Source organism: Neoarius graeffei, chromosome 1, assembly GCF_027579695.1.
Source record: "Neoarius graeffei isolate fNeoGra1 chromosome 1, fNeoGra1.pri, whole genome shotgun sequence".
NCBI lineage: Eukaryota > Metazoa > Chordata > Actinopteri > Siluriformes > Ariidae > Neoarius > Neoarius graeffei.
In genome coordinates, this window is record NC_083569.1 from 2,870,937 (window position 1) to 2,895,395 (window position 24,459).

The window sequence follows — 24,459 nt, forward strand, 5'->3', positions numbered from 1 at the left end:
TGGATATTATTATATTAATACATGTTGAGTACTTGGATATTATTCATAAACTTTTTTTTCTGCAAAAATGTACGAAAATATACTGTGTACATTATCTTTATGTTATCAACAAAAATAAGATTAAAGATAACAAAGCACACTTATTTATTGTATATAGTTTTGTTACATGAATAGGCTCACGTTCATAATCATTTATTGTATAAATATAATAATATTAATAACATTGCTATCAATTTTACATTCACTGTTTTTTTAGTTCACCCATTAATTTCTCAGAATGCATGTTTGTATTTGAATTTTAGTTCGCAGTTTTAAAAAAGTGTCAAATCTTTACACAATAAATATATAACCGTGTAAACAAACAAACAAACATACAAATGACTGCCTGATACTAGACTACCCAAGTTTTGACTTGGGTTAAATCCCAAATGCATATATAGTGCACTAGTTATCCGAACATAAAGCTGTAAATCACGCCCTACTAAGTGCCCTAATATAGGTATTGGCTAACTATATTAAATTCAGCCCTACTTCCGGGTTCTTGCATTAGCGCATGCGCATTACGCCGGCGCTATCAGCTGACTTCCAGGCCGAAGCAGAGTCTGAGGGAGGGAGTCATCCTGAGGTAAAACAGCGCTAATGTCTCTGTTCATTCTTTAACAGCTCCTAAAGAAGACAGAAATCAGGTATTTCTGCGCTTACTCCAGTGGATCCTATTGAGATATGATTATATTTAAGTTAAACAAATCAGTTTAAGCAAAACAAATAAAAAAAAATGTATATATTCATAATCGCGTCATCTGTCGTTGGTTAGCTTGTGGCTAACTTGGCGCGTGCACTTCTCACGGCTGAGGAGATAGAGAGCGTTTATAAATGATAAATAAAAACAGTTGAATATGATGAATATTAAGCGTGAAAAGGAATGTTCTGGATCATAAAATGGGAGGTGTATTAATATGTAATGCACTTGTTTTGTTTTTCCACAGAGACGGACGCCATGTCCTGAATAATATATCGCGATTAAACCGTTAGGCGTAATTTATTTATTAATTAGCCGGTTCAGTTTAACGGGGTTTTTTAACCGGAAGTGACGTAAATTAATTAATTAACTAAAATTTGTTTAAAGATGTTTAGTTTACCGTGTCAGCTCTGCTTTAGGATATTACTGCAAGATATTTTTCTCGTATGTTTTTGATGGAAACCTTATTCCGTTCTGTTCTATCTATCTATAAATTCTGTAAAATTTTATAATTTTAATTTAAAAGTTACTCAACTTATTAGATAGATATCCACAGTTTATAAAGATTATAATACATGGGGCCAGATTGCTCAATTCTGATTGGTCAATCAAGGAGGGCTTTTTTTCCTTAACGCGGGGCGTATTTCTGAAATGCTATTGGCTAGTTCGTTGCTTGGTTACGGTTACAAAAATGAGCAAATTTTGTCAACAAAATGGCCGACTCTGCAATGCCACGTTTTGCTATATTCGACGAAGAAACGATAAACCAATTGAAAGCTGCAAGCAAAAATGAAAATACCAAAAAAAGTACGAATTTTTGGCTTTGTGTTTTAAGAAATGGGCCGCAGAAAGACAAATGAACGCCTCTCTAGTGGCGTATGAATGCTGCGAGTTAGACAAGGTGCGATCGCAGTTTTTTTGCATCACGATGAAAGACACTTTAGAAACTGATTCAAACGTGCAAGATAGTCTCACGCCCTGATTGGTTCAGAAAGCGTGAATGACAAATGTTGTGAACTTGAACAGCTTCCGAAGTATGAATTTGGCCCTAAATATTATAAACAAGTAATCGTATGGGGCCGAGTAAAATTAAGGATCAATTTCACTCATTCGCGACTCGAGCAATTTTCAAAACTTCGAAATCACTCATGAAATTAATCCTTAATTTTACTCGGCCCCACACGATTATTTATACTTCTTCTTAAAAATTAAGAAGCTACTAAGAAGAAAAGGACGTTAATGAGTATGCAAATGAGTAGGCCTGACGGCAAACAATCGATTAATCGTTAGTCGACCAAAAAATTATTAGCCGACCAAAATTCCATTGGTCAATTGGTCGCAGGGAAAAAAGCCGCATCTTGTCAAAGGGCTGAAGGGCTTTTAATTTGACGGGCATGATAAAGGAAGTCGTGACACTAATTTACTGTTGGTGATTTTTTTTAACACGGGCAGACAGCATGTCTGGAAGGAGCTCTAAAATATGGGATCATTTCGAAAAGAACAAAGATGACCCAAAGAGGGTTACGTGCAGAATTTGCAAAAAAACATTCGCCTTTCATTCTTCCACGACGAACATGCTTTACCACCTCAACCATGTAAGTAGCCTACTAGCCTAGCTAGCCTACCCCTTGCAACCTGAAGTTTGATTGCAATACGTAGGCCTACTGGCTACTGGTAAAGCTAAATTATCCAGCTCACTGTTTTACAATCTCTCTACAGGCGCATCCACTTTATTGCGATGAGCCAGCCTCCTCCACGGCATCCTCCTCATGTTCAGAGTCCGTCAGTCTTTCTGATTATTTTTGTGACACATTCAAACATTTTGTTAGTTACACATCCCTGTACGTCCCCTATTTCAGGCAATCAGACAACATAACCATTTTAAAATGCCTGCATGGCTGAAAATTGCATGAAGGTTACCCCTGCCGTTAGTGGTAAATGCGCATAGATACGGCAGCCCAGCATTACAGGTAAAGCCTCACAGATGTGTATCCCGGTAAAAATGGGCAGCTTTTTTTGGGGGGGGGGCGATTAGTCGGAGTGAATGCACGACCACTGGTCGACCAAGAAAATCCTTGGTCGGGGACAGCCCTACAAATGAGCATGGAAACGCCCCTTTTGAGCTTTTGCCAGGCTGGCTCAGTTACACTACTGTTCAAAAGTTTGGGGTCACCCAGACAATTTTGTGTTTTCCATGAAAAGTCACACTTTTATTTACCACCATAAGTTGTAAAATGAATAGAAAATATCGTCAAGACATTTTTCTGGCCATTTTGAGCATTTAATCGACCCCACAAATGTGATGCACCAGAAACTCAATCTGCTCAAAGGAAGGTCAGTTTTATAGCTTCTCTAAAGAGCTAAACTGTTTTCAGCTGTGCGAACATGATTGTACAAGGGTTTTCTAATCATCCATTAGCCTTCTGAGGCAATGAGCAAACACATTGTACCATTAGAACACTGGAGTGAGAGTTGCTGGAAATGGGCCTCTATACACCTATGGAGATATTGCACCAAAAACCAGACATTTGCAGCTAGAATAGTCATTTACCACATTAGCAATGTATAGAGTGGATTTCTGATTAGTTTAAAGTGATCTTCATTGAAAAGAACAGTGCTTTTCTTTCAAAAATAAGGAAATTTCAAAGTGACCCCACACTTTTGAACGGTAGTGTACATCAAAATATCCTGTGTGTGTATTTTGTTAACTTGTCTTCCTGTAGCAATTTGCATATCGGCCATGATTGGTTCAAGCAATTCACGTCAAACTGCGTAGCTCCGCTCCAGATCCATTTAGAACGAAGAGTGTGACTTGATCTCCGTGTTAGGGTGTGAATTTAATCAGGATTAACTTGCCATGTAAGTGTCGTATTTCTAAATTAATTTTGATTTACAGGAGTCAGAATCCGCCATGGCGTGTGAAGCGTGAGGAGCAGCCACCATGATTGGAGGACTGTTCATCTACAATCACAAGGGAGAGGTGCTGATCTCCCGTGTGTACCGCGATGACATAGGGTGAGTTATCTGGGCGAAATCGGTTCAGACTACGGTTACGTTTGTGTTGTCCGTTCTCGCCGTTTCATTTCAGCACTTTAAATGAGATGTTGTTGTGGTTGAAGACTTATTTATTTATGTAAAATTAGGTCCTGAAAGAGCGTCACGTCTAACCCTGTAACTCTGACTGTGATCAGACTTATCTGACGCTGGCTCTTCCATGGGCTTTTTCACAGTTATCACCTCTATTGTTCTCATACGGAGCAGCTGTCCTGCTGCAGCAGTGACGCAGGAAGGAGCACAGGAAGTGCACATCAGACAAGATCCTGCAGCTGTTTCTGATTTAGCTGCTTCAGCATGTTTTCCTCCCCATGAGCACAGATTCCACAGATTAGCAGACACTTTCATAAACATTTATTTTAAGGGATTATCCTTGGGTGTGTTCAGTAGAATAGGTGTTTCCATCAGCTTGCCTAATTCTGTGTGTAATTAAGGGATTAGTGTTCAGCCTGCTCCAGAACTTGTGTGAGAAATTTGTTTGTCAGGCTCAGTGTGAGCCTGAAAATCTTTAAAAAAAAAAATCTACAATGTGTGTGCTAATTAACTTCAAATTATTTTTCATTTCAAAGTTGAAAAAGCCAAAGAAGGTACGAGTGACCAATAGCGCAGTTTAACATCACGGTGTGTGATATTTTAGATAGCCGAGAAGATTATGGTTTCAGGCCGACTGATTAAACAGCGTCCCAGGTTTAGTGGGGGCGGAGCTCTCATTTAATTAGCTAATAACAGAAGTAATGTAGTGCTAAACACCTAACCTCAGCATGATCTTAAATAGCTAGCCGAGCTAGCATTTAGCATCACGTATCTTGCTAACTGAATTAACACCGCTAGCCATGTTTGCTAGTGACAGTGAGGAGTAATTAAGGGATTAGTGTGAGAAATTTGTTCTGATCCACTTCGTTTCTCTCGCCACTCGGCCGCAGGAGGAATGCGGTGGACGCGTTCCGTGTGAACGTGATCCACGCCCGCCAGCAGGTGCGCTCTCCCGTCACCAACATCGCACGCACCAGCTTCTTCCACGTGAAGCGCTCAAACATCTGGCTGGCTGCTGTCACCAAGCAGAACGTCAACGCCGCCATGGTGTTCGAGTTCCTCTACAAGATGTGTGACGTGATGACAGCCTACTTCGGCAAGATCAGCGAGGAAAACATCAAGAACAACTTTGTCCTCATTTACGAGCTCCTGGACGGTAATAACCTTTAAATAAATAAAGGTTAAGGTGATGGTGTGATCAAAGAATGACTGAGAGAGAAGAAAGCAACGAAGACAAAGAAATATGTGAGTGAGGAAGAGGGGAAGGGAAATAAACAAAGAAATAATTGGAAAAAAATAAGACGGAGGATAATGAAATGAGAGGGAGGTAGGAAGGAAGAAAAGGTATGGGGGAAGGAAGGAAGGAACCTTATTTGTTCCCTCTGAAGGAAGAAAGGAGGGAGATAAGGAAGGAAGTGAGAAAAAAATGAGGCAAGAATAAAACAGGAAGAAAGGCATGTGGGAGGGAGGTCTGAAGAGGAGGAAAAAGGAAGCAAAGCAAGCAAGATGAACTGAAGGGAGGGAGGAGGGAACTGATGATGGTGAGGTGTTTGAAGAATGTGTGTGTGTGTCTGTGCAGAGATTCTGGATTTTGGCTATCCTCAGAACTCGGAGACTGGAGCGCTGAAGACATTTATCACTCAGCAGGGCATTAAGGGTCAGGTAAACTCCTCCCATCCTACTACACACTCGCTGCTGGTTGACCCGTGTGTCAGGATTCACTAATCACTGCACTTCCTGTATGGCTGCGTAACCATGACGACAAGCCTCAGTAAGAGTTTAGGCATCTGTCATCACAGCAGAGTCGATGCTAAAGAACAGAACAACGCACATGAAAGCGTAAAGAGAGAGATGATGTGAAGAAGTAAAGCTCATGAGGAAAAGCAGAGAAAGAAGGGCTATGTGTTGGGGGGGACAAAGAGAATGAAATTGAAAGTAAAATGAAAAAAGTACATTGGAGAAAGCAAAAGAGAAGAGATGTGAAAATGGAAAGAAGAAGGAAGAAGTGTGGTGTGATTTGTGTGACACTTTAGTGAACAGTGTAGAGTTTTATATGCAGTGTGTAATCATGGAGTGTGCGTTTTCACTTTATAATGTAACACTCACCTTTTTTTTTTTCCTCTCTTTTTTTCATGCTGTGTGTTTTGGACTTGGATCATTGCAGCATCAGGTAAGTGTGTGTGTGTGAGAGAGAGAGAGAGAGAGACAGACAGACAGACAGAGATGTGTATATGTTATGGTCTAATTGTCTGTGTTGTTCCTCAGACGAAGGAGGAGCAGTCTCAGATCACCAGTCAGGTGACGGGGCAGATCGGCTGGCGTCGGGAGGGCATTAAATACCGCCGCAATGAGCTTTTCCTGGACGTGCTGGAGAGCGTCAATCTGCTCATGTCCCCGCAGGGTGAGACGTCGGGGGAGGGGTGTCACACTGACCATAGTGTTCAATATACACTGATTCTGATTAGAGTGATAAATAACGTAGTGTTTTATTATCAAGAAGGAAAATATCAACATTCTGATTCATAATTTATTGATTGATAGATAATTAATTACAAATTATAGTTAATAAACTTCAAGCAAATTCAAAACCAGGAATAAACTATCAAACTTTTTCAGGCTGAAGCGCGCTAATAAAAATTAATTGTATTAATAAGAAACTATTTGCATTATATACAAATAATACTTCATATCGTGCATAAAATCACATTTTAGTCCGCAGTGAGTCAGTTCTACATAAACTAAATTAACCCCGAGAGGATTTACAGTTAATCGTTACTGAAGTTTTATTTAGTAAAATACATGGATGGCACAATAATGTGTAAACACTTTATTTCCGTTGTGGTCCACTCAAGTGGCAAAAAAGGGGGTGTACAAAATAAAATGTAGCATGAACTAGAAGGTAAACGAAGACAAAATAAAAGGATTTTGTGATTGCTGATAAAAATTGATCAAATAAAAAAAAAATTGACATTGGATTTAAAACTATATAAAACATTTACGACATGGTAGTTCATTCCAGACAGTAATGCTTATAGATTTGTGGGTGTTTTTTTTTTTTTTGCATTTAATTAACTGCAGGTATGTCTGTATGTACTTAAAGGAATTTTAAACATACATAAAATCAAATGAGTCTGAACAGGGTTCGTACGGTCATGAAAAACCTGGAAAAGTTTTGGAATTTTAAAATTAAATTTCCAGGCCCTGGAAAAGTTATGGAAAAAAGTATTTTGTTCAGAAGTTTTGGAAAAGTCATGGAAATCTATCTAGTGTTTCATCGATTATCTTTATAAAATTGATGTGCCGTAAATTAAAATGTAAATCGCCACGAGTTGTCTTGGAAATGTTGTCTAGCGCAGTCTGCGTAGCCTACTGGCTATGCCTGTTGACTGCCAGACCCAGTGTTGCCAGATTGGGCGGTTTTCAAATTAGGCAGGTTTTAGTGCCTCCAGGCGGTTTTTGGGCTGGAAATCATCAGTCACATCTGGCAACCCTGGCCACACCCTCCTCGTGACGTGCTAGTAGTTGTAGCGTGCTAGGCGTGGTGCGTCAAGTTTTGGGATGCTGGGACCTCCCCTGCCCGAGCTACGAGCGTCGAAAGTCGGGCTGGAGCCCGGGATAGAAACGAAACCTAAGCGGAGCGCCGTGGCGAATTGCGTCCTGAGGCGTGGGGCTAGCGTGCCCTGCCCACGCTGGTTCTTTGGGGGGAGGGCAGAGGACTCTGGCTGTCAAGTTTGGGGATGCTGGGACCTCCCCTGCCCGAGCTACGGGCGTGCAAAGTCTGGCTGGAGCCCGGGATAGAAACGAAACCTAAGCGGAGTGCCGCAGCGCGCCTCGGGGCGAATTACGATGCTGGAGCCCTGGAGCTCTTGTTTGATGTGTTTTTTTTATTTATTTATTTTTTTTTTTTTGAGTGTACAGATGGTAAATGATATTGGATTGGATAATATCCTCAGTTTTATGACTCTTGAGAGTTTTGCGTTTTAAAGGATAAAAAGACTTAATTTGTAATAGGTGAAGCCATATTAGCCTAGCCATTTCTTAATCTTGTGTGTTCTCTGAATTTGGATGTCACAATTGATTTTATTTTGCTTAAATTTATAGGAAAGGGATGGAAATAGACATTCCACTTTTTTCAGATTTTCACCCTCTATTTTCATTTTTTTATGATGCCATTTAGGCGATGCTTAATATTCAGTGTAGGGCCCTGAGGACCTTGCTGGATTTGGATGTAAATGTTGTTGATTAAACTGATTGAACACAAATAAATAGACATTCAATGTTGTCTTCAAATTGTAACTCGTTTCCGCATTTACGAGATAATTTAGGCAATGGTTAAATTACAATATAGGCCTATTGTGAAAGCACCTGTAAATTTCAGTAGTCTGCCTGTGTGCATATGTGGGGGGGGGTCATAGTGCCAAAGTACCAAAATACTTGTAATGCACAAATTACAAAGTTATGGGCTTGGGCAGGGGGTGGGTTGCTGAGAGCATGGGCTATGGGTTTGGGACAGATGGACTGGATATTTGGGGAAACATGGACTGTGGGTGTGTACTTGCATATGTGATGTGACGGGGCATGAGGTACAGTACTGTAGTTGTCTGTGTGTGTGAAGAAAGGAGGCAACAGTGTAGTGAATGGTGACTTGAAATAGGTATGTGTATGATGTGATTGTGCATGAGGGGGGCTGCTATGTAAACTAGTGTTGGGGGCTGGTGAAAAAGTGTAAGAACCCTGTCTGAATCACGTTTAACATACAAACACCAGCGTTAAACTTTAGGCCACGCCCCTTACCTGAGTCTGCTCCTGGTTTAGAGACGATGTTCTGAGGAAGAAAGATGAAGCTACTATATATATATATTTATTTATTTATTTAAAGCAGTGTTTATTTGGATATAGAAATATCATAACATGCTAGCAGGTGCAACGCTAATCTGAGTGTTTACACGTCAGCTGTACTTACAGCGATCCCAGTCGAACATCAGTACGACTGCGTGTTTTTAAAGCGTGTTAATACAGTTCAGAGAAGGGGTATTGGTGGTGTTGAACGGGTGTTGTATTTCTGCTCGCATGCTGCTGCAGGTCAGGTGCTGAGCGCGCATGTGTCGGGCCGTGTGGTGATGAAGAGCTACTTGAGCGGGATGCCCGAGTGCAAGTTCGGCATGAACGACAAGATCGTCATCGACAAGCAGGGGAAAGCCGGAGCGGGCGACGACACCGGGAAGAGGTAACTAAGAAATGCACAGTGGCGCGTGAGGGATCAGGGCTGTACGATGACAGATGTTTAACCTGATTTATTTAAGAACAAATAAGTGCTCTGTAAAAGTCAACACAGTACAGGCTGCACTGTTGTATGAAAAGTGTCTAAAATAGTGTTGTGATCCAGCACAACATGCAAGCAGAATGGCGCTACCCCTCACAGTGTTGTTGTTCTGCTTATACAGTTATGTTCAAAATAATAGCAGTCCCTCAACAGTAGCAAGATAAATCACTGTTTTTGTTAAAATTTCAACCTTTACGCCGCAAGCAAGTTTCTGGAGGGTATAGTAAAGGTATAGAAAGCCAACAGACCCAACAGGCCTGCGGTGCATGCTACTGATTCTGTGAAATTGAATGATTAGCTGAAAGGGGTGTGTTCAAAAAAATAGCAGTGGTGAGTTCAATTAGGGAGGGCATTGATTTTGTGAAAAAAAAGTGTTAATAGGTGGTCCTTATTTAAGGATCAAGGCAACTGACATTGCATATGCTGGCTGTCCTGCATTGGTCCTGAAAAACCAAGTAAAATGGGTCGTTCAAGACACTGTTCTGATGAAGAGCAGCTTTTAATCAAGAAATGGATAAAAGAGGGGAAAACCTACAAAGAAGTGCAGGAACTTATAGGCTGTTTGGCTAAAATGATATCAAACGCTTTAAAATGGCAGCCAAAACCAGAAAGACGAGGAAGAAAAAGAAAAACAACTTCTCGAATGGATCGGAGAATAACCAAACTGGCAAAGGCTCAGCCAATGATCAGCTCCAGGAGGATCAAAGAAGATCTAAACTTGCCTGTGAGTACTGGTACAATCAGACGATGTCTATGTGAAGCCAATCTACCAGCAAGAAGCCCCCGCAAAGTCCCATTGTTAAAGAAAAGACATGTGCTGAAGCGGCTACAATTTGCCAAAGAACACATTGACTGGCCTGAAAAGAAATGGCGTAATATTTTGTGGACAGATGAAAGTAAGATTGTTCTTTTTGGGTCTAAGGGTCACAGACAGTTTGTCAGACGTCCTGCAAACACAGAATTCAAGCCACAGTACACAGTGAAGACTGTTAAGCATGGTGGTGCAAGCATCATGATATGGGGATGTTTTTCATACTACGGTGTTGGTCCTATTTACCGCATACCAGGGATCATGGATCAGTTTGAGTACATCAGGATACTGGAAGAAGTGAGGAAATGCCTTTGAAGTGGGTGTTTCAACAAGACAATGACCCCAAACACACCAGCAAGCGAGCAAAATCATGGTTCCAGACAAACAGCATCCAACTAATGGAGTGGCCAGCACAATCCCCGGACCTCAATCCCATAGAAAACTTGTGGGCTGACATAAAAAATGCTGTTCATGAGGCAAGAGCAAGAAATGCAGAGGAATTGTGGAACGTAGTACAATTGACCTGGGCTGCAATACCTGTTGACCGTTGCCAGAAGTTGCTCGACTCCATGCACCACAGATGCGAAGCAGTTATCAGAAACCATGGTTATGCAACCAAATATTAGTTTAGGATACTCAGCAAAGTTGAATTTTCAAGAATGTCTTAGTTTGTATGGTACATTTTTGAGTTTCCAAAGAAAGATGTCAACACTGCTATTTTTTTTTGAACATTACATTTCTTGACTTTCTGTGAAATATTATGAAATGTAATTACTTTTTCCAATTTTCTTGCTTTGAAATAGAATGTGCAGTATGCCCAATGCATTTGTGTTCATTAAAGTACAATTTATTTGAAGAATTTTGACATTTACATGCCTTTTTAAAGACACTGCTATTATTTTGAGCACAACTGTACAACGATAATTAGTGTTTAATTTCTTAACGAACAACTTGTTGCACCTTAAGTTTAATGTTGTGGAACGTCTTAATAGCATTATAGCTGCAATAACCAGGGTCTCCGCGGATCCTTAAAAAGTCTTAAAAAGTCTTATTTTTAATATGTGTTTTTTAAGGTCTTAAAAAGCATTATATTTCGCTATTTTTTGAGCTATGGTATTAAATTTCACATGGGAGGTATTAAATTTCATCCGGGTAGCCTACGGTAAATGAAAAAAAAAAACCATATGTCTGGATTTATTTTCCGCGCTAACGTTATTTATTCAACCAGCGTCGTTTGTTATCAAGATGCTGAACAAGTAGCACAAGAGCCGTTGTGTGTCTAGCACTAGTTCTAATAGTGCAGGAACCACGCCACAGGGGGCAGTGTGTTCTTTTATCCATGTAGTAGACAGTGATGGGAATAACGGCGTTAGAAATAAACGGCGTTACTAACGGTGTTACTTTTTTAGTAACGAGTAATCTAACTAATTACTTTTTACATCGTTATAACGCCGTTCCCGTTACTTACAATAAAATACTATGCGTTACTTTATTAAAGCTGTTCTCATCTGGCACGCTGCTCGTTCAGCCTTTCTTTACTCTGCTTTCGTGTGGGGCGGGGAGACGCGAGACAACGGCACAGTAAGCCAATCAGAGTAGATTTGGACAACATACGTAGGTAGGCCACGCCTACTGCACTACTGCGCGCTCTTTCAATCGGAAGAGCCAGCGATGGCGAGCGGTCAGCCCAGCACTGCGCTTTCACATTGGAAATACAGCCAGGACTTTTCATTACTTGAAATAAAAGGCAAGAGTGTTTACGTGCAATGCACATTATGTCGAGGAACAAAGCGTTTGTCCTTGTCAGTGGCCAGTAATTAGTAACAATTTTAATAACTACAGAAATATATTACATTTGATAGATGTCTTATCTCACATTGTCCCACAAAAATATTAATATAGTGTAGATAACATTACTAATTGGTTCTGTTAAGTGTCCATTTCAGTCATTAAACACATTTAACATTCACTTTTATTATGATTACACTAATTGAATGATTTTTTTTTTTTGAGGGGGAACAAAATGTAACGGAATAATTACTTTCTCTGGTAATTAGTTACTTTTATGACAAAGTAACTCCGTTACTAACTCAGTTACTTTTTGGGAAAAGTAACTAGTAACTATAACTAATTACTTTTTGAAAGTAACGTGCCCAACACTGGTAGTAGAACCATTGAGAGTAGAGCAGACGAGGAAGAAGTGGTTGAACTTGAACATGAACGGAGATGGGGAAGTGCAAGTTTAGTAACAAGTGGCTTGAGGAGCCAAAATACAAAAGTTGGCTAACAACAGCAACTTCAGAATATGAAGCGAGATGTAAGGTATGTCGGAAAGACATCAAGTTAACAACAATGGGCTGTAAAGCCCTTGACGCTCACTCGAAAGGGGAAAAGCATATGCGCTATGCTGCTAGTCGGGCAACAACAGTCCCCAGAGGCAGTTCGATCAGTAGTCAAACTTCCTTGTTTCCTCACTGTTTGTTCATGGCAGTACCCTACTATTAAAATATTGAGAAAGCAGTTAATGTTCTGTTTTGTTAACTGAAGATCAATTTGTTTCCTCACTGTTTGTTTACAGCAGTACCCTACTATTAAAATATCGAGAAGGCAGCTAATGTTCTGTTTTGTAAACTGAAGATGCACATTTATTAAAAAAAATGCTTTGAACTTAACCTAGAGTGTGCTTTTTTTTTTTTACTGTACGTATTTGTTCCGCGGTAGTGGTCTTATTTTTTATACTCAGTGGTCTTAAAATGGTCTTAAAAAGTATTATTTTTGCTGGTCAGAAATGTGCAGAGACCCTGAATAACCCGTCATTCTTCACTCTGAGGAAACGCGACTCATTTTATTTATTTATTTATTTATTTAAGAGATTTTTTTGGGCTTTTTTTCACCTTTATTGGATAGGACAGTGTAGAGACAGGACAGGAAATGAGTGGGAGAGAGAGACAGGGAGGGATCGGGAAATGAATGAACCGGGTTGGAATCGAACCCGGGTCCCCAGATTTATGGTATGGCGCCTTAGCCACCTGAGCCACGACGCCCCACGCGACTCATTTTAAACGTCCCTGTGCTGGGAATATTCTTCTGTTGCAAAGCATTAATGCTGGAGACTGCTTCAAAAATGTTAAATCCATGTCTCCTAACAAAAACGTCACCACATCAACGGTAACTTGGTTCATTATTAGTTGGTTATGTGGAGCGTCCGCTGGGCACACCCTGTGAACAAAACGATAATGTAATAGAACGTGCGAATTAATAGAAACCTGTTGCTCATGTAGCACCTGGAAGTACTGACCAATCAGATTCAAGGCGCTGTGGTATAAATCGATATTTATTACGTGTTATGAGCCTTTGTTCCTTGATTGTGCGTCCAGATCTTTGAGTCATATGTTTATAGCGTCTTGTGTGTGTGTGTGTGTTTTTTTTTTTTTCCCCTCCCCCTCCAGCAGTGGGAAGCAGTCCATCGCCATCGACGACTGCACCTTCCACCAGTGTGTGCGTCTGAGCAAGTTTGACTCGGAGCGCAGCATCAGTTTCATCCCTCCCGATGGAGAGTACGAGCTCATGAGGTTAGCGTGACCTTCACACGTCCTCGATCAGAGTTTTTCCTCCCGTTACAGCCCAGTAAAATTCTCCCTGGATCGTTGCAGGTATCGCACCACTAAGGACATCATCCTGCCGTTCCGCGTCATTCCGCTGGTCCGTGAGGTCGGACGCACCAAGCTGGAGGTAAAAGTTGTCATCAAGTCCAACTTCAAACCCTCCTTACTGGCACAGAAGATTGAGGTGAGTTCAGTTTGTTTGTTTATTTATTTATTTATTTATTTATTTAGAGATCCTGCTGAATGATAAATCATTGATGAGCTGCTCCTGGTTGCAGGTTCGCATCCCCACCCCTCTGAACACGAGCGGCGTGCAGGTGATCTGCATGAAGGGCAAAGCCAAGTACAAGGCCAGCGAGAACGCCATTGTGTGGAAGTCAGTGATGAGTTCTGTTCCTTTCTGACTCAGGCGTGTGTGTGTGAGGGAGTGTGTCTGAGTTTTTGTGATGCTCTTGTGATCAGGATAAAGCGCATGGCTGGAATGAAGGAGTCTCAGATCAGCGCTGAGATCGAGCTGCTGCCCACCAACGATAAGAAGAAATGGGCTCGTCCTCCCATTTCAATGAACTTTGAGGTGAGGGAGACAAAAATGTCTGTTTAAAAACAAAACACTTGCATTATGATTTTTCTCGCACACCCATTCGATAAGGTGAAAATCAGTGTGACTTTTTTTTGCACTTTGAATCATCTGGATTTAAAATGATACGATTTTTATGATTTTCTGCCTTTTTATTAAAATGTCATTTTCATCCATCGTGTAAAAACGTCAGTCTCACGTTCTTTCTATGTAGAAGGAAGTATTGTTTCAATACAATGCACATTCTCTGAAGATTTATTTCCATCATTCCAGGGAACAATGGTTCAGAGTTTAAGATCTAGTGCACTTTTTTTTTTTTTTTTAAGTTGACTCCAAAAAAAAAAGCGCCCCTCATAAGAAAAGAACATGCATAATAAATATATACGTTTATGGGATAGTTATACTGATTTAGTTATTAATTTTCTCATCAAGTTATATCTAAAAAAAAAAAAAAAGGAATGAAGTACATCTTCAGTGATGTATTTAAGTACTAAATTTCCTACAGGATCACTTCCTGTGTTTTATCCCCTGTGCAGTGAGCGAGTGATAAATCACAGTAGAAGAAAATGCTTTTTTTTTTTTTCGAAATAAACTAATCTGAAACATGAGGCTATAATATGTTTAATAAAATGATGATTGTCTAATTACGAAATGGAAGCGATTTTCAGCTTCTCGGGTTTTTTGAAATTTATACTCCATTTGAATATATTCATACAAATTAGGGCTGTAACGATACACCCAACTCACGATTCGATACACCCACGATTTTTTTTAAATGTACTTTTAAAGTAGTAAATTTGACTTATTTACTTACTTACATTAACTATTTAATAACAAATAATTCAGACCGCTGCAGAGTGAGTAATATGTATGCAAAAATGAACAAATGTATATCCAAAGATTGTTTTATTTCTCAAAATAAAACATGTTGAGCCGGAAGCTCTGGTTTTTTCGGTTCTGAAAAAGTCATTTTTCCAAATCGTGTAAATCCGTTAAGATTTTTTTTTGGGGGGGGGGCTCTCACTGTCTCACTCTCATAGGGCCAATGATTTTCTGTGATCGCGGAAAACAGATGGAAATTACGGAATTTTTATGGTGAAACATTGCTCGCGTGTCAAAATGTAACTGCCGCAGAAGGCTTCCGCCCAAGCAGACATGCCTTCAGTGTTGCCAGATATTGCTAACGTTTTCCACCCCAAAATATGTTCAAAACCAGCCAAAAAGCACCTAAACCTGCCCAATCTGGCAACACTGCATGCCTTTCCGGTCAAGTGATTGTGATTGGCTTGTGGCACACCTAGCCAGCCAATGAGCTGCTTGTTTACAGATTCGCTCCCCGCGTCGCAACCTGAATGGCGACCGCTTAAAGGAAATGAATGCTCTGCCAGTGGCGAGTGTGGACGTTGCGTGACTCGCAGAAGATTGTCGCAGGTCAGCGAAAAAATGACTTACTAATAGATATTTAAAAAAAAAGTAATTTAAGTAAGTTTAAAATGTAATTTAAATAAAAAGTCAGGTATTCATAAATTGAAGTTTGGAAGCGCCTCTGTTTTTGGGCTGAGAAGTTTGAAAGGGTGTACCGTGATTCTGCCTTCTTGTATCGCGATACGGATCGTGGCTCTGCGTATCGCGATTTCGATACGCATATTGTTACAGCCCTAATACAAATACACTTAATCTAATTAGAATGCTAATGAGAGCCTTGGTGCTTGTCATCAAAAATGTCTCGTATTTCATTTTCTGATATCAGATGTTTTGAGTCAGTTGATCAGCGTAGCTACACATCCTGGATGATGTGTAAATAAGAAATGATAATTATTTGTACGCTTTGTGTCTCAGGTGCCGTTCGCTCCGTCCGGTCTGAAGGTTCGCTACCTGAAGGTGTTCGAGTCCAAGCTGAACTACAGCGACCACGATGTCATCAAATGGGTTCGATACATCGGCCGCAGCGGCATCTACGAGACGCGCTGCTGACCACGTGACCAGCCGTCTCCTGCCCCACACCTTCCGTCTGAGATAGGTGGCTGAATTAAACAAATCAGTAGAGAAATTATGCAAATGTGAACATGTCCTGTGTGTATGACCAGTTATTACAGAGCAGAGAGAGAGGGGTGGAGTGTGAAGGTTACAGCACTGCATCGTGATCAGGGTGTGTCCCAGATGCGAGTCAACATCCTCATACACAGCCAGCGTGCTGATTATACACTGCAAAGGAACCGGTGTTCTTACTGATGAGTTTGTTCGAATGAATCGCTGGCGTTTGGGACACGACCCTGACTTTCCTCAGTGTGTAGGGTGAAGGAGGAAGCGGTGCGGTGCTGTGAGGATCGATGTGATGTTTGTTTTCTCTCTCGCTGTGTCTGATCTCACTGTAACAGTAAGTGTATATAAATATACTAAAAAAAAAAAAGGGGGAACTGTGTGTTTTATTCCTCTCTGCTCCTACAGGGCTAACCATAAAACTCTCGCTTGTTAAATCTCTAACACCGACTCTACAGGTCACTGTTCTGAGGAGTAACAGCCTCGTATATAAAATAAGATACTAACTGCACCTGGATTAGAGCAAGTGGGTATCACTCAAAGTTCAAGACTTCACTAAAAACACATTAAGTGATATCTGCTTCACTCCATACAAACAGTTCCATTTGTGATTAAAGATTAAGTTTTAAAAGGTTTAATAATTACCTGAATTAATTAATTAGGAGTAGCCTTGGCCTGAAGGGTAGAGAAGCAGCCTTCTTGGAGTTGATTCCCAGGACCGACAGGAAAAGTGTGTGTGTGGGGGGGGGTGAGTAATCGAGCGAATACACACCCTTTTTCTCCTTCTGTATCATGGCTGAAGTGCCCTTGAGCAAGGACCCTAACTGGTTGCTGTGTGTGTGTGTGTGCGCGCTGCTTCAGATGGGTTAAATGCAAAGGAGGAATTTCACTGTGCTTTGTGTAGATGTGACCAAATAAAGGCGGCTCCTTCTCATACTAAAATATTAACTTCTTGCTAATCAATCTTTATTTTTACAATAATTTTATTGGGGTTCCATTTTTTAAATATATTTTTCTCAAAATGAATTGTTTGTACAGTCATACAGCGTAACAACATATGAATTCTATATGAAGCCCTGACCTAAAGGTGATTGGGCCCTTGAGTAAGGCACCTCATCCCCAACTGCTCTCCACGCTGCTCTGGGTGTGGTCCATCACTCTGCATAAGAGCATCTGCTAAATGCCATTAATTTTATTTATATATATATATATATATATATATATATATATATATATATATATATATATATTTTTTTACATTATCATGTATCAGTGCATGTTGGACTCCGGCAGGGCTGCCCTTTGTCACTGGTTCTGTTCATAATTTTTATGGACAGAATTTCTAGGCGCAGCCAGGGGCCGGAAGGAATCCTGTTTGGGAACCACAGGATTTCATCTCTGCTTTTTGCGGATGATGATGTCCTGTTGGCTTCTTCAAACCAGGACCTGCAGCATGCACTGGGGCGGTTTGCGGTCGAGTGTGAAGCGGCTGGGATGAGAATCAGCACCTCCAAGTCCGAGGCCATGGTTCTCGACTGGAAAAGGGTGGCTTGCCCTGCCTCAAGTGGAGGAGTTTAAGTATCTCGGGATCTTGTTCATGAGTGAGGGAAGGATGGAGCGTGAGATCGACAGGCGGATTGGTGCAGCCTCCGCAGTGATGCGGTCGCTTTACCGGTCCGTCGTGGTGAAGAAGGAGCTGAGCCAAAAGGCGAAGCTCTCAATTTACCGGTCGGTCTGCGTTCCGACTCTCACCTATGGTCATGAGCTTTGGGTAATGACCGAAAGAACAAGATCGCGGATACAAGCGGCCGAAATGAGTTTCCTTCGCAGGGTGGCTGGGCGCTCCCTGAGGCCCACTTTACACGGGGACGGTATAAAACAAAAACGCAAAAGTCCGTTTTTGTTCACTTTTTTCCGCGTCTACACGACCGTTTTCAAGGAGGAAATCTGCGTCTATACGGTGACGCATAAATGTCTCCGCTATGTCTGCACGCATGCGCAACGTCTTCCGTCTTGTCTGATCTGCACATCTGCACCGCTGTTCTGTCAAGTTATCCTACCAAGCCTACTACACATGCGCAAAATCCAGGAGGGGAGGAAAATTCAACAGTAGTTTTGTCCCACCGATCAGCTGGGCTGATAGAAAATCGGTGAGAATTTCACGCATTTGCCGATTTTTGTTTTGTGCGTATTGGTCGAGTCTTTGGCCGAGTCAAATAATTTGTAATGACTTGTTTTGAATAATAAAACGGTCTGTATGAGAACTTGCTAGGATAACTTTACAGAACACCGGTCCGGCTGAGGTACTGTAGTGCTCGAGGGAGGAGCAGGAGCAAACCGAAACTCTTTTAATCTGCCTTTATTAAGTAACACTCACTCTTGTTTCGGTGAAGAGAAAAGGCAGTGTCCATCTCAGCAAAATAAACCCGTTCGGCTGCTAGTTTTGTTTTCAGTCTCGGGTTTATGGTTTCACGAGCGGCTTGAATAGGCGGCGCGCGTGCGTGTGTGTGTAACTTGGCGACACCAAACTGAGGAGCTCCAGCTGGGCGGGTGAGCAGGAAAACACATCTACTGCATTAAAACACAGAGCAGCTTGAAGGTCCGTTGGATCGATGTAATCAGACATGCTCTTACTTTTTTACTTACTTTCTTACTTCCCGGGCTGGCATGTGCAGTATATGACATATGTATGACGTAAACGCGTACCCGACGTGAGCAGATCCGAGCAGAGTTTCGCGTATTGGGTAGTTTAGACGGATACGCAACGGGGGCCGTTTTTAACTTATCCACTTTGAAAGGCGTTTTCAATTTTATCCGTTTTTCAGCCTCGGAAACGCCGTCCTCGTGTAAACGAAAGGCACTTCTGATAAAATATTTAGTCGTTTTTACCCGACAGCGTCCTCGTGTAAACGGGCCCTTAGGGTGAGAAGCACAGTCACTCGGGAGGAGCTTGGAGTCGAGCCGCTGCTCCTCCACATCGAGAGGAATCAGCTGAGGTGGTTCGGGCATCTTTTTCGGATGCCTCCTGGACGCCTCCCTGGGGAGGTGTTCCAGGCATGTCCCCCCCAGGGAAAACCCAGGACACGCTGGAGGGACTATGTCTCTCGGCTGGCCTGGGAACGCCTCGGTGTTCTTCCCGAGGAGTTGACCGAGGTGTCTGGGGAGAGGGAAGTTTGGGCTTCCATGCTTGGACTGCTGCCTCCGCGACCCGGTCCCGGATAAGCGGAAGAAGACGAGACGAGACATTATCATGTATAAAAGTCGAGAAGACAGTTATGGTCACAGAACTACTTTAGAATAGTTAACTTTTAATTTGTTATACTGATGGAATTGGTTATAATTTATGAAAATTAGATTAACTTTTTAGTAATTAAATGAATAACCCCAATTAAACTTATTGTGGAAATAAATTTCTGGGTTTTATTTCATAAGTAGGTTTATTTTTTGCTGTTATGAAACCCTTCCCCCAAAATAATCTCTCAATGTAATTTTGCTACAAATGAACACGGTTGTCCAGAAGGAATAAGAATCCATATACAGTTTTGTTCATATTACACTGATTTAATAGTCTTTTGTGTTGTGGGACGTTTAGAAACCTGAGCAGACACCAGGCAGAAGAAAAATAATTACAAATAAGAAACTCCCTTTTGTGCAGTGTGAGACTAATGAGGTTATTACAGTATCTGTATATAATAATCCTACATTTTACACATATGATCAGATCAGAGCTCGAACAGTGCCATAAAACCTGCTGAGGTCGTTAGGAGCGTCGAGTCAGAAAAGCAAACGCAGACGGCGTATGTGCCGATTATTACAGTTCCATAATGTTTCACCGAGGTTTACTGTCGTCCTCGCCATCATTCCAATCACTCGATTAGTGGACAGGATTATGGGATTGCTTTGATGCTCCTCAACTTCAAACACTTTCTTCAGGACTATGCTTAATTTTATGAAAAAAAAACAAACAAACAAGACAGAGATGTTGTCATAATAATAATAAGCGTAAAAGACAGGATTAGATGTTAAATATCCGGCGCACCCTAAACCCAGTCCAGGCTAACGCAGCTAATGTTCCTTAACAGGTGCACTTCAGCGCCGCCTCCTAGTGTTGTCAAGCGTAGTGTTTAATATTAAACCAAACACTACAGACTTGATATAATGATAAAATTCGAGCACAGTTGCGATTTGTCTGAAAATCTGTACAATGCTCCTTTCTGATTGGCCGGCGGGTGTGCGCTGTTCTTCCCTCTCCAAGGTGAATGAATACTATGGATTCCTACCGTGTAACCATGACAACAATCATAAAATACTATGGAGGTTTTTTTTTTTTCTCCCAGCCCTTGGCTGATATTTAAATTGCACAGAGAAATAACACCAGAGGTGTAACTATGACAACAGGTGTCACGTTAGCGAATGGAGACTGTATTTATAGCACATCTCGTGACCAACTAGCGCACGCTTTGTTTTTACGATAAAGAACTGAACAAGGAGATTTGATATTTGAAAAAAAAGCCTTTCCAAACATCTTTTTAAGCCATATAAAAAATTTGTTTTAAAAATGAATAAAAAGAAAATCCTCTGCACATGGATGGATGGATGATTCCAGAGTAAAAGAAAAAAATGAAACCAGCAGATCTTTAGAGAAAACCGAGCCAGAACACTGGCATGCTGTAAAACCAACACACGCGGAGTCCCTCCTGAACGCTGACGGATTTTACACAGCCATAGCTGGAAAAAAAAAATCCGTTCTTCTGTCCATATTTGATGAAGGATGTAGAGGAGCGACTGCGTCTGATGTCATCCTTCCTAATCTTCGTCGTCGTCCTCCTCCTCATCCTCGCTGATGTTCTGGCCTTGAGTGGCGAGGTCAGGGCGTGGGCGCTTGGCGCGGGGCGAGGAGGGCGGCGAGGTCTTGGTGAAGAACGGGAGGCGGAAGGTGGGCGAGGGCGAGCGCTCATGGGTCGGGCTGCTGCTCGGGCTCTGACGAGGACTGATAGCCTGCAGCATGCGGCCTTTCCCCTCCTTCAGCATATGCTTCTACACACACACGAAAAACCCAATATATATATATATATATATATATATTTTAGCAAACTGAATTAAACTTCCTGCTAGACTGAAGTTTCAGTAACGCTGGCTTTCTTGATCAACACCACATACATATTCATACTGACATTTAGCCACGCCCACAAAACTAAGTGTGCGCTGAATCTTGGATTAATGTAGCACATCAACGCAAACCCTTTATTGGGTGCCATTACTTTTGTCTTCATTAAGCAGATTATGGAAGTTAGTGTGCGATGCGGAAAAGATATTGGAAACGTCTGTGACGAAGGTTGTGAGAACGCTCGGGCGACTCACCAGCGCTCCCTCGGGCCCGAACATCTGCAAGAAGTTTCCAATGAACTCCCGGGATTTCTCCTCCCACTTCTGGATCAGGTCGATGCTCTTCTCCTCCACCTTCTGCACAAACTCCTTACTCTTCTCCTCCACGTCTCGCACCTTCTGCTTCACCTTGTCCACACGCTCCTGCAGATGATATTTTTTCTCCTGCAGGCGGGACGCAAACACATAGCGTTGAGAAGGGGGGGGAGGAGAGGAAAGAGTAGCATAGTGGCGAAGTCAAGACTCACGTTGATGAAGCTGACGTTGAGCTCTTTGGCCGTGTAGCCGCGCTGCAGGTTTCTCCTCACGTACAGGTCGTAGTCACGGACGATGCGCGTGATGATGTCGGAGGTAGAGATGCCCTCGGTGCGCTGGGTCGGAGCAAACATACCTGAGATGGGATGAAGTATAGGAATGAACGGGAATTTCCGGAATATAAAACAGCGTGTGTGGGGTCCGTTCCCCTCACCTGCCTCTTTGATGTGTTTGTACACATCGTCACTCCCTGCTGATGAGTACGGGATATCATCATGAGCGACAAAGTCAATCTGAGCACACACACACACACGTTAGACCTCTAGCATAACACGCTGCACATCAGACAAGTTTAGTCTCATCAAATTAATGATACGAATAAATGAAATCCATAGAACAAGCCCAGCTGGTCAGCCAGAACAAAAGTAATGGCACCCTACAATCTCACACTAGCGTTGTTAATGTGTGATCCTTGAGTAAATGCAGCAGTCACACACCCGGTGTTTGGTGAGGAAGTCGGGCGTGAGGGTCCACGGCGCGTTACGGACCACCTCGTCCACGTAGCGGCAGTGCGTGATGGCGTCGTAGCGCTCCTCTTCGTTCATCACTGTGAAGCCCTTGAGTTTGTGTGTGAGGTCGTCGCTGCACACTGCATACATCGTTAACTCCGTCATAACGCCATCTGTCACACTCACTCACGTTTATCAACACGCTGTGTGTATTTTAAGATCAGGGTTTACCTCCAACGATGAGGTGTGTGTTAGGGAAGAGATCTTTGGCCTGCATGAGGGCACGAGCGTGTCCGGAATGAAACATATCGAAGATGCCATCTGCGTACACCCTCACGGGCCTGTCAGCTAACACACACACACACACACACACGTCATCTTGAGCACATGGTAAATATTTCCAGCTAAAAATGTTAGAGGCTTGCTCCAAAACATCAAGAAAAAGTAGACTTCTTTCACACTTTTTTTTTATTTCCTTCTTAAAAGAGGAAAATGTTCAATTTCACATTTGAATTTATGACCTGTGGCCTGTGATGATGGATCGTTTTTCAAACGTAACAGTGCAGTATCGATGGCTTCGAAAATGGCGACTCGCTACTTAATGCAGAAGCTTCTGGGAAAAGTTCTGGTTAAAATGTAAAGGAAAAAAAAAGCACTGAATGAGGGAAAACAAGGAGGGCAGAGCGCTGAAGAAAACCAAGGAGACTTTGACATGCAGCTCAAATTCTCTTGATTTTGTTTCCAAAGCTGCAGCGAAGACACATGACCTTGTCATCACCAGACTTCCACTCATCTTTATTTCTTCTGGATTAATGAGAATTTAAAAAAACCCCTGATCTACAGAGCAAGCTAGGCTAGTAAGTGTGTTGTCATGGTTACAGTGTATACGTCACGTGAGCTGAAAAGGCACCCCATCCATCAATTTTCCCCAAAATTTCACTGGTGTGTGTCTTACGTGGTGTTCCCCTTTGAGCCTCCTCCATGCTGACGCGTTCATACGGCTGATCCTCCAACGACTCGAGCTCATCAGCATACGGAGCTGGATCTCTTAGAGCCTGAGTGCAAAAAAAAGGGGGGGGGACCGTTCAGGTGATATCATTTCGTTTATTCGATTAAAAAAAAAAAATCATGGTTGTGGTTTCCATGATGATATAATATGAATATTGTAAACAATGATGTCACACCACACTTTTCTGAAACTAATTTTTTTTTCCGTTAAATATATTTAACCAAAGCTCACTTGTATTTAATGTTTAAACCAATCATTTTCAGTGATAAAATATTTGCATTTTTTAAATTTTAAATATTTGTTTCATCCCAGTTTAATTTTTTATATTTGCTGGTTTGGAAAGGAAACTGCAGTCAAAGTTCCACAGCATCTCTTTTTTTTAAAGCTCCGCGTCATTACCACAGTGTGGCGTTTTAATTTGGCTGTCATGTTTCCTTCCTCTGTCTCTCCGTTCGAGTCGTCTCTCCTCCTCTTCCGGGAGAGAGTGTGTGATGAAGTGTGAGCGTCCATTCCTCCAGAGGCAGAGCCGCAATGTCCTGCAGGAAAACACACACAACAGCATTCAGGGAGAGCAAGGGAGTCGCTCAGTCAGTCGCTCAGTCAGTCAGCGAGTGAGTTGGTTGGTTGGTCAGTCAGTGAGTCGGTCACTTGCTCGCTCACTCACTCAGTCAGTCAGTGAGTCTTCAGAGTGTTAATACAGCATTCTGGACTCAACCAAGGGTGACAAGGCTAGGGGAAGTGGATGAGGGCGAGTTAAAGGCCGTATTGGAACACAGCCTGTGTCTTCCATCTGGTTTATCAGGTCAGTGTAGCACCGATTATCTCTGGCTTAATGTGGCATCTCTCTAATTTCCTGTCCATTTATTTCACATTTCCTATGTTCCAGTCAGTCTGCGCGAGTTTCAGAAGGCAGGACCTTAAACACCACATAACACGGGTCTTGGAACAGTCTGGGTGAGTACACGGAAGCTGTGACGTCCTACATCAGCTTCTGTGAGGACTGCTGCGTTCCATCACGAACCAGGCGGAGCTGCAATAACGACAAACCCTGGTTCACAGATCAGCTCAGACAGTTAAGGGTGCAAAAGGGAGAAGTGTTTAGGAATGGAGACAGGGACA

The 24,459-nt window shown here is 42.0% G+C and overlaps 2 protein-coding genes across 4 annotated transcripts in view; one reads left to right on the forward strand and one right to left on the reverse strand.

Annotated features, from left to right (window-relative positions):
• The first annotated feature begins 581 nt into the window (after positions 1-581).
• On the forward strand, positions 582-16,560 carry ap2m1a (adaptor related protein complex 2 subunit mu 1a). The gene is made up of 12 exons (XM_060928046.1): positions 582-686; positions 3,636-3,754; positions 4,717-4,982; positions 5,406-5,488; positions 5,991-5,996; positions 6,092-6,227; positions 8,909-9,053; positions 13,410-13,532; positions 13,614-13,749; positions 13,844-13,941; positions 14,028-14,139; positions 15,982-16,560. Exons 2-12 carry the CDS (start codon positions 3,681-3,683, stop codon positions 16,114-16,116), a joined length of 1,314 nt encoding a protein of 437 aa, XP_060784029.1. The 5' UTR covers positions 582-686; positions 3,636-3,680; the 3' UTR covers positions 16,117-16,560.
• A 3,162-nt stretch (positions 16,561-19,722) lies between these two features.
• The window catches only part of pcyt1aa (phosphate cytidylyltransferase 1A, choline a), a 38,027-nt gene continuing 33,290 nt past the window's right edge, over positions 19,723-24,459 (reverse strand). For 2 of the 3 annotated variants that reach the window (XM_060928088.1, XM_060928081.1), the window contains exons 2-8: positions 23,740-23,876; positions 23,287-23,386; positions 22,563-22,679; positions 22,320-22,471; positions 21,816-22,115; positions 21,544-21,732; positions 19,723-21,219 (exon numbers count right to left, since the gene is read on the reverse strand). In XM_060928088.1, coding sequence (XP_060784071.1) covers positions 20,989-21,219; positions 21,544-21,732; positions 21,816-22,115; positions 22,320-22,471; positions 22,563-22,679; positions 23,287-23,386; positions 23,740-23,850 — 1,200 coding nt within the window. In that variant the 5' untranslated portion in view covers positions 23,851-23,876 and the 3' untranslated portion in view covers positions 19,723-20,988. The remainder of the gene's footprint in view (positions 21,220-21,543; positions 21,733-21,815; positions 22,116-22,319; positions 22,472-22,562; positions 22,680-23,286; positions 23,387-23,739; positions 23,877-24,459) is intronic. The other variant, XM_060928096.1, reaches the window with a different exon arrangement.

What these genes read in the sequence shown, in the direction of transcription:
- ap2m1a (XM_060928046.1), top strand. Translation starts at nt 3,681, where the DNA reads ATGATTGGAGGACTGTTCATCTACAATCACAAGGGAGAGGTGCTGATC. An exon ending in TACTGGCACAGAAGATTGAG is followed by an intron (nt 13,750 to 13,843) that starts GTGAGTTCAGTT and finishes TCCTGGTTGCAG; the next exon opens with GTTCGCATCCCCACCCCTCT. An exon ending in CCATTTCAATGAACTTTGAG is followed by an intron (nt 14,140 to 15,981) that starts GTGAGGGAGACA and finishes TTTGTGTCTCAG; the next exon opens with GTGCCGTTCGCTCCGTCCGG.